A 10,327-nucleotide genomic window follows, 5' to 3' on the forward strand; every position below is an offset into this window, starting at 1 on the left:
GGGAGGCTGAGGCAGGAGGATCGCTTGAGCCCAGGAGTTTGAGGTTGCTGTGAGCTAGGCTGACGCCACGGCACTCTAGCCAGGGCAACAGAGCAAGACTCTGTCTCAAAAAAAAAAAAAAGTTAAAGTAAAAATCCACAACTACAGCCACCACCTTGGCTGGAAAACCCTACCTTTCCCACAAGCAGCTTTAGGGCTCTTAATAGTAGATACGGTAAAGGCCTAGTCATTTGAAGTAATATCTCAGTTCATAAAATATCCACACCGTGAAGATTTTCTAAAGAAATGAAGTTTCATTACTTCAAGTCCTTCCTAATCATAGGAGGATATGATGATTCTTTATTCCTCCAAGCCAGGACAGCAGAGCTCATTCAGAATGCTCCCAGCAGCAGCAATAACTTTAACAAAAAGACTCCAGAGTGGCCAAGTGAAGGGTCTGGCTGGGTGAGAAGTTGCATCTCCCCGTCCCTCCAGGCAGACGACCAGGCTGGCGCCGAGGGGCTCGGGGACAGGCACTGTCTGCTGAGCCTGGCCAATAGCACACTGGCTGTCTAAAATTGGTTTTGGCCAATTAAAGGATCCTTGAGGGAAAGGAAAAATAAAAGGCTCAGTAAATGCAATTGAGCAGTCCCAGCTTGCTCCTGCTTATCGTTATTGCTCTTGCTAAGTGCCTCCAAGTGAGCCATGTATGAAACGAACCCACACCCAGAGAGGGAGTGCAGCAGAGGAAGGAGAAGCAGGAGGCAGAGACAGGCTGCTGACGGTGTTGTCTCTGAAAACCACTCTGGCTTCTGCGTGACAGGAAAGGTTTAGAAAAACAAAATGGCCCAACATCGCCACTACTGCCCCTCTTTCCTCTGTCCCGAGGGTGGCCAAGGCCAGCAGTCTGGCTAAACCCTCTGAGACAGTGGCATCTCCTAGGCCACACTAACCTGCCTGTGTTCCTGCCCACTCCCTGGGTCTCACTTTCCAAACAGAAAGCTCAACATCAGCCACCTCAGAAAGAGGGATACTGGGTCCTTCTCTGGAGAGGCATGGTTTGGTTTCCCTGTCTCCTGCTCAGCTCAGATCCGAGCCGCGGTCAAGGCATGTGGCCAGAGAGGCTGCGGCAGTCCCTGTCCTTGGCGTGGGCTCTCCCTCCTGCCCATTTAGAGAGGGCGATGCCACAGAACCACAGCTGCCACTCCTGGCAGCCACTCAGCTGCTAGAGCAGATGAGCGTGGCTGTGGGTAAGAGAGGTCCAGGTTAAGGAGGCTTTCCCACTCTTTATGCGGCACCTTCAATATCACAACTCTTACCTCATCTATTAAAGGATGACTTTCGGCTAAGGGATTAAAAGGTATGAACAAAAAAAGTGCCGGTCCTTTCTTCAGTTCGTTATTCATCAGGAGACTCTTGCCTCCATGTGGCCGCAGCCATCGAAAGAGCATCTCCCGGTTTTCTAAGGCCCACTTGTAGATGTTCTCAGCCGTGTAGTTTATGATCTCCCTGGGAAAGACCTGTGAAGGACAAATACATAGAAGATAAAGAAAGCTGAGAGAGGCAGGGCAGGTTCAAGGCGCATCAGCACTGCCCTCCAGAGGCCCGGCTGGCCCCACGCCTGCACAGCGGAGAACAATGAGGCTGAGAGCCCAGGCCTGCCCCACCTGTGCAGCTACTGCCCAGGCCCCCAGGTCTCCAGACAGAGCATTTCCTCACAAGTGGCTGAAGAACCAAGAGTGGCTGCAGGAGGTGACTTTCACATCATGTGATTCATCTTTTTGCCTTTAGACAGACTCACCTATCAAAAGATAATTCTCCCAGCCTGTTGGTGGCAATAATCACCTCTATCACCCTGTCCGAGGAGAGCTATTAAATGTTATTGGGTATTTAAAAAAGGACCAAGGCATATCTAAAGGAACAGAAATTATGGAGTCAAGGATCATTTAGATTTCTACCTTGGTCCCTTGAACGCTGCCTCACCAGGGTGGGAACAGAGCCTCTGTGAGGCAATGTCTGCTTTGTTTGCTATGTCCCCAGTGATGGGATGAACACCTGGCACAGCAGGGATTCAACACATATTTCAATGAATCAACAAATGACCTAAACTTGTCCAAAGCCACAGATCATACTTCATGTATATGGATGAAGAAAAGAGATTTTTTTTGCTTTGTTTTTCTATAACAACTAATGTATATAAACATAAAATTATTTTAGAAATTCCAATGACATAAATCATTGGTTTCAAACAACTTCCAAAAAGGTGCTTCAGAAGGTTTCACAAAATGAGATGTTTTACATCCTCCAAAATGGATTTAAATTGCCTCATAATGAAGATGTCCACTGCTTGTATTTTTTTTAGATATCGGTAACCCAATAATATTTGATTTGATAAAAAGAATTCTACTGCTAAACAAACCAACCAACCTTAAAAACTATCAAATCACAGTGGTAAATCTGATATATTTTTCAGTGTCATCTCATAGTCCTACCTTTTTTTTCTCCATCTAATTTTAATTTCTTCCTCAGTACCCTTTACTATAAATAAATATGATATATATGTAGGCTGTATAACACGCTAAAAATGGATGTAGGAAAACGACAGATAGCAGATGATGTCAAAAGCAGCTGAGAGGCACAAGGAGCACGGGTGGGCAGCAGAGAAACAATCGCAGTGGTGATTCTCAAAGTGGGACGATGGGAGTTTGAAAAACATACTCAAACATCATAATAAACATTGCTATTTGGAAAACACAAAAATACATTTGGCTTTTGCAATGTAAGTGGCAAGAAGTAAAGCACAACATCTGGGCTACTGGAGATATGCAGAAGCCAGGGTGACTAAGCAAGCAAGGGGGCAGCCCTAGAGTGGGCCTGACAGCACCTCTGAGGGCACAGAACTTATAGCTGGTACCAACAGGAGCAAGGTTTAAAATGCTGGGTACACTGGGTACAGGGAAACTGATCTGCATATGACCTGTAAGTCACTGACACTGTCAATGATGTTGGAGAGACAGAGGATACTTAAGAAAAATAAACTCTCAGTGATGTGAGTGAAGAACAGCAATGACTAGAGGGAAGCACAGGACTACGCAGGACACAGGTCAAAGCTCACAAATAGGTGAGGTGAGATTATTCCACCAAAAAGCAAATGGAAAACTGTGGGGTTGAGAAGCCATCAACTTCTCACTGTGACTTGACAAGAACTTCAAAAATCCATTACATCAGCTAAGGAGAAAAGCATGTCACATCATTATTCTTCCTAAAAGGAACAAATGAACAGAGAACATCGCCCAATGGAAGCTTAACCCCTGAGAACATGGCCCCAGAGGAACAATTCTCCAACAGAGTAACTCTGCAATTTCACCCAAGAAGGAAAACTAACGAGGCTGTACCAAAACCTACGAATATAAACAAAGAATTTCTAGATGTTAAACTCAGGAGCCCTCTAATGCACGGGTTCATACCCGGGGACATAGGCTCTAGAGTGGGGTTGTAGGAACTCTCAATTCGCATATAAAACCAAGTGCACTGTCCTGGAGAGGGTGTCTGCAGATTTTATCCAATTCTCAAAGGAGACTGTGACCTAAACAAGGTTAAGAACCACCGCACTAATATAAACGTGATTTCAAAATACTTACAAGTGATGTGTTGAAATGTCTATGTAAATACACACTTCCAGAGTGTGCTAAGGATACCAGTTTCGCAAGATGTTTATTTGTGATAACCCCAAATCGTACTGTTCCTAGGTAATCTGAAACAGAAAATTTTCCTTAATTAAAGAAAAGGCCTATGCCTTAACACAACCACAAAACCCAATGACTGAGTCTTGATGCACAAATCCCCTATAGCAAAGCCCCTTGTGGTAACCTAGGCTAGCTGGGGAAGGAAGAGGAGCTGAAGAAACCCTCCTCCTGAATCAGATCTCGGCCCTCCAAATCCAAGTCTACTCCCATGAGTAACACCTCGGAGTAACGTCTCCAATGCTCACTTGCTCTGAGGAGTGCACTGTGTCTCTCTGTGATGATCTGACCTGTCCCCCTTGCTCACAGCTCACAGGCCCACCTCAGGACCAAGCCACATGCTGTCTTCCCTGTCTGGACATGTCCCACGGCTGGCTCCTTCTCATATTTCATCTCAGCTCCCGCCTTCTCTGAGAACCTTCCCTGACCACTCACCTAAAAGCAAATACGCTGGGGATAGAGTCTATAAGGGGAGATTGGGGCTCCCTCCCCACTCAGGTACTCTCTCCGCCATTGCCTTATTTTTAATAACACTTACTAACATCTACATAATCTTATTCATTTATTTAGATTTTCTTTGGTCCAAGTTCCTCTCCAGAATGTAACTTATGTGGTATTAGAGGCCTTGTTTACTGCTGGTACCCCAGCACCTACAGCAGTGCCTGGGGTGTATAGTAAGAGATCAATAAATATTTATTAAATGAATAAATCTAGCACATACAAACAACTCATACAAATAAACAAGAAAAAAAAAAGGTTAAAAATGGGTAAACCACAGAAAAGGAAATGTACATAGCTAATATTCACAAGGAAATACACTCAACCTCACTCTTTCAGAGGAAAGCAAATTAAAACAAAATACCACTTTTTTGACCTTCAAATTGCTCAGAATTTAAGACACAGGAAATGTTGAGTATTGATGACCGGCAGAGAAATGAGTACTCTGGTACGATGCTGGGAGAAGGGGTAACGTGGCAAGCTACTTGGGGAGCAGTGTGCTGTGCTGATCGCAGTGAAAAACGGACACAGCAACTGCACCTCTGAGGTTCCACATACATGCACTGGAGTCACATGCAAGAACATTCACCAAGAAACACTCTGCAGATGTTAAAAACACTGAGGCAGGGCTATCTATACAGCACGAACAGAAGCTGAAGAAGATAAAGTACATCTTTTATGTTAATAAAAAAAAGGACTCATAAAATTATTTTTTCTATAAGCATATATGTTTAGAAGTATATAAAGAATCTTAAAGGGTAACAAAAGTAGTTTGGTGTTGAGGGACACAGATTAAAGGGGACTTTATCCTTATGTGTGAAGCTTTGATTTTTTTCCTGAAGTATATGATACTGTAATATTTCTGTGATTATGAAATATTTAGTGTTTAAAGGAGAGTAGATATGGTAGTGTAGGAAAAGGCACATTCTTTTCTACTTTTCTATCTCCTTTCTGCTTTATTAGCAGACACTAATAAAGTATCAGTTAAACTTTGTTACCAAGTTATGTACCACCATGGCCAACAAACCCGGTGAGTTTAAGAAGGCACAAAACAAACGAAAAATACAGGGTGAATAAGAGAGAAATTAAAGAGATTGGCTACCTAACAGGGTAGGTGGGAAAGGGGAGCAGGGGAGCAGGAGAGCAGGCCGAGGAGGCCTGGCACTCTCTGAGTTGACTTTTTTGTAACTCTTACAGCCATAGTAATGTTGCATACACGCTTCACATACTCCAGAACTAAACAAATAACTACAAGAGAATCAAGCAGGACACGGGGAACCCATTGTGGAATACAAACACTAACAAATGAACCCTGTCTGGATGCGGCGGCTCACACCTATAATCCCAGCACTCTGGGAGGCCAAGGTGGGAGGATCCCTTGAGGCTGTGCATTCAAAACCACCCAGGGCAACACAGCAAGACCCTGTCTCCACACACAAAAAAAGTAGTAGTGTGCACCTGTAGTCCCAGCTACTCGGGAGGCTAAGGTGGGAGTCTGAGGTTGCAGTGAGCTATGATGATGCCACTGCACCTCAGTCTGGGTGACAGAGCAAGATCTTGTCTCAAAAAAGAAACCCTAACTACTATAAATGAGTAACACCATAGTGAAAGGAGTGGGAAGAAAAAACTAACCTAAGTAACCAAAAAATAGTATCTTGACTGGATGCTGTAAAACTAAAGGCAAAAATAATTACATATAAATGCTGTACATCTGGTGAGTAAATGTGCTCTTCAAAGGGGTACGAGGTGGCAATCCTGAAACTACTAATATGAGCCAGGATTCTCACCGTTGGAGTGAGAAGTTATATATTAAGAAGAGAAGGCTAAAATAATCCCTGTTGTGTAGATTGGAATCAGAGAGAATTAGTACAAACTTAGGGCTTTTAATACACACACACACACACACACACACACACACACAGATGACACAGAGATACAGATGTATGCACACGCTTGGGTATAAATACATTTCCTTGTTTTATCTGCTGAAAAGAGCTAGTAGTAATGAGATCCTGATACCAAACAGCATAGTCAGCACCCAGATCTTGGTTTCTAAACGCCATTCTCCAGTAAAAGAAACCAGGGTTCTCAGAGAAAAGGGTGAATCCAGATGTGGGGAAAGGAAAGTACAAGATAGGCATGAAATATCTCGGTGCATCAGAAGTAACAAAGTGCTCATAAAAGGATGGGAGCTTGCCCAAAGGACACAGAAACCAACCCAAGGTGCTCCTAATAGCCAAACAGACAAACTCATTTGCCTATCCAGAGCATTCTCTGTTAAGCAGGGATCCAGGGCTTTCTACAATGAGTCTTTGTCATTTATAAAATGAATTCTTTTATCCTAAAAGTAATGAAGTTTCAATATTTTAATTAAGAACTTTAAATCTGAACAATTTGAGCAACAAAGTAATGATAGTACATAGAATAAAATAAATACCCATGACTCCATAGTGATATTAATAAGTGAGGAGAGTCAGCTCTTCCTTAGAGGAGAATTCCATTAATAATGAAGAAAGAATGAGGGAAATAGAAAACTACTAATATTTGAACACCAGAGTAACTGTTGCAGCCAAGATCCACTGATGGTTGCTAAAATTAGTGGGCAAAAGAAATAGTTGCATAGTCTCAAAGTATCTTCCCCCAAGGAATTTATTAATTACAAAGGAAAGGATCGTAACTTCTCAGCAGACAGTCCCAGGAAACACTAACAGTAGTCAAGTGATCAAGGTTAACATCACTAATGGGAGACACAGCGACATCATATGAACCCCCTGATAAGAAACACTGAGAATATATTTCTGTGGTATTCTTGCCAAAAATGCGTGATCTCATTCCAATCACAAGAAAACAAACTGGCTGGGAATGGTGGCTCATGCCTTTAAACCTAACACTTTGGGAGGCAGAGGCAGGAGGATCACTTGAGGCCAGGAGTTCGAGACCAGCCTTAGCAACATACTCAGACTACAAAAATTTTTAAAAATTAAAAATTAGCCGTGCGTGGTGGTACACCTGTAGTCCCAGCTACGTGGGAGGATCACCTGGGCCATGTGTTCGAGGCTGCAGCAAGTTATGATTGTACCACGACACTCCAGCCTAGGTAACAAAGTGAAACCCTGTCTCTAAAAAAAGAAAAGAAAAAAAAAAAACCAGACAAACTAAAACTGAAGGACTTTCTACAAAACACCTGAGTGGTATTCTTCAAAGTGTAGTGGTCATGAAGGACAAAGAAAGAGGAACTGTTATAGGCTGGAGACAAAGGAGAAAAAACTAAATGAGATGTGGGATCTGAGATTGGATCCTGGAACAAAAACAGACACTAGTAGAAACACTGGAACAATTCCAGTAAGGTCTGCAGTTTAGTTAATAGGACCGCACCAACGTTAATTTCTTAGTTTTGACAAAACCACCACAACAAATGATTATGTAAGATGTTAACAATGGAGGAAGCTGGGGGAAGGCAGGTAACTAGGGAACTTTCTGTTCTATTTTTACAACTTTTCTGTAAGAATAAAATTAAGATTTTTAAAATTTTGTTTAAATGGCATAACATTTAAGTTCAGATCCCAAAGCTGTCAGAAGAAAAAGCATGACCTAAAAGAGGATATGAACTGGTAGGACCTAAACACCACTCCCCAGAAGGAGACACTGAATCTTGGTGGACAGCCACAGTGAAAAAGTGACTAAGAGAAGGAAAAGCAGCCGGTAAGGAAATTCATTTGATAGTCTGCCAAAGCCTCCACCATGATTTATTACAGCAGAGAAATAAGAAGTGACAGCCTGACCCAAAAGTTAAAAGAAGCCACTCAAAAACCTGTTTAACTACATTAATAAGAATGGACAGTCTGCCTGCACACCACAGATTCTAACATGCTCAAACATATTACAATTTCAAAACTTCATTTTTCACACATGGAGAAATTTATAAAAATCATACTTCCATTTAAATTCCAGCATATGGTGGAAATCTTGCTGGAGGAAGCAGCTTAAATCTGCAATCTCATGTGAACAAAGTGTACTTGATTAACAGAGGAAGTTTATAGGGTAAGGATGACACAAGAAAACAGCACTTCTCATCTTCCCTATCCAGAGCATTCTGTTTAAGCCAGGCTCCAGGGCTTTTACAATAAGAGTCTTTGTCATTTATAAAATGAATTCTTTTATCCTAAAAGTAATGAAGTTTCAATATTTTAATTAAAAACTTTGAATCTGAACAATTAAAAATAAACTGAGATTCATATTCTCCTTTCCCCCACCAAAAAAGGTACAATAGCAGGATCTCATTCAATTAATTTTAAAAAAATTATCAATATACTCCATTAGCCTGGTAATTGACCAGTTTAAGTCTCTATTAACCATATGGTGACAATTTGTGTCAAAGATCACTACAAGATGTAATGAGACCTTGAGGGAACTCCTGGGTAAAGGAATTAGTTACGAAGCACTTTCTGATCATGCAGGTGGCTCAGCAGGTCAAGGCCACCACAGCACAACTCCTGTGGCCACTCACTCCTCAGAGAAGGAGCCTGCTTGTTTGCTGCTTGCTACAAAAGGTGCTGAGCTTGGCAGTGTGTCCCCTCAGCCACAAGGCTATGCACAGAGCCACCAACCAGGTTCATGAGGCACATCCCCTGTGGACACAGGGCCAGGAGAACCAGCACTACCATGCTGATGCTCCTGCCGTCTGCTGTGCTTTCAGTAAGAAATGGTCTTGCTTTGATCCATTAAATCTCGTCTATTTTCAGCACTTAGGTAGGTTTACTCCTGGCCATATCTCGTGAAGCTGGGGTTCTTCTTTGCCCCTAACAGAATGCTCGACTCCTGCTTCCCACGCCCCTCTGGGTATAGCTTCAGTTGCCCCGCTTGTGCCTTCCATGCACCACTGTCACCACTCACCTCGTGGCAATCACCAAAGGAGCATCAAGAGTGGAAGGACCTAAAATTCCATCTGGTTTCCATTTGCATTCACCTGGCTCACTCTCCTCTCTAGTTTGCATCAGGATGTTCTGTTTTTGGATAATGGTTTAATATCAGACTACAGCTGACCTTCAGCAAGGTGGGTTAGAACTACAAGGGTCCAGTTACACATGAATTTTTTCAACTAAAAGCAGATCAAAAATGTACTATATAGTATAAAATTATACTATAGTATAATATACTATAAAATATAGTAGCAGGATATTGGGGAGAAGGTGTCTGGCTTTTCATATATGTGAGTTCTACAGGGCCAACTGCAGGATTTGAGTATGTGTGGATTTTGGTACATGCGGTGGGGGCGGGGGGTGCTGGAACTAAACTTCCACATATACTGAGGATGACCATATTTATTTTGCTTAGTATCATTTGCTTAAATTCAATTTTAAATATTAAAACTTCAATTTATTATTACAGTAAAGCACTCACATTCTAACCTACGAATCATGTCAGTGTGGCAAGATGCTAATATTCTCAAACATTCCAGAAATAATAGTTTTTTTGTTAAGAAACGGAATAGAATTTTGTGTTTTAAAATAAACAATAAAGGGTCCTGCCAGAAGGAAAAGGTACATAGCTCACACTCACAAACTAACAGACTACTAGGACCACTCTCTGAAACATGAACTCTAGGATATGCCTGCAGGAGATTCAGTAGATACAGTTATTCAGTAGATGCAGTTTTTCAGCAGTTAATAAACAAATGCTTTTCTTCAGGACACTTGGATAGGTCCTGCAATGAGGCAATGTTCAGAGCTGCACTGTTCAAGATGGTAGCTGTTAGCCACAGTGGTTATTACGCACTTGAAATATGAACAATGAGGAACTCAATGTATTTAATTTTGATTAACTTAAATTTTAAAGTAATAATTCAGTTACTGGAAAACTTTTAAATATGTTTAAAACAACTTAGGTATGCAAATCACTTTTTCAACTACAAATTGTATGAAATCTAAATAAAGACCAAGTATTTCCAATGAAAATCTAGCATCTGAATTGAGATGTGCTGTTAAGTATAAAATCCTTTTCAAAGATTTAGTTAATATGAACAATGAGGAACTCAATGTATTTAATTTTGATTAACTTAAACTTTAAAGTAATAATTCAGTTATTGGAAAACTTTTAAATATGTTTAA

The 10,327-nt window shown here is 41.6% G+C and overlaps 1 protein-coding gene across 1 annotated transcript in view; it reads right to left on the reverse strand.

The window, feature by feature from the left end:
• TXNDC11 (thioredoxin domain containing 11) overlaps positions 1–10,327 on the reverse strand; it is a 92,186-nt gene that overhangs the window by 16,883 nt on the left and 64,976 nt on the right. Inside the window, exons 6-7 of the mRNA XM_012647542.1 lie at positions 3,621–3,733; positions 1,299–1,499 (exon numbers count right to left, since the gene is read on the reverse strand). Coding sequence (XP_012502996.1) covers positions 1,299–1,499; positions 3,621–3,733 — 314 coding nt within the window. The remainder of the gene's footprint in view (positions 1–1,298; positions 1,500–3,620; positions 3,734–10,327) is intronic.

The sequence above is a fragment of the Propithecus coquereli genome, unplaced genomic scaffold (assembly GCF_000956105.1).
Source record: "Propithecus coquereli isolate 6110/MARCELLA unplaced genomic scaffold, Pcoq_1.0 Scaffold27, whole genome shotgun sequence".
NCBI lineage: Eukaryota > Metazoa > Chordata > Mammalia > Primates > Indriidae > Propithecus > Propithecus coquereli.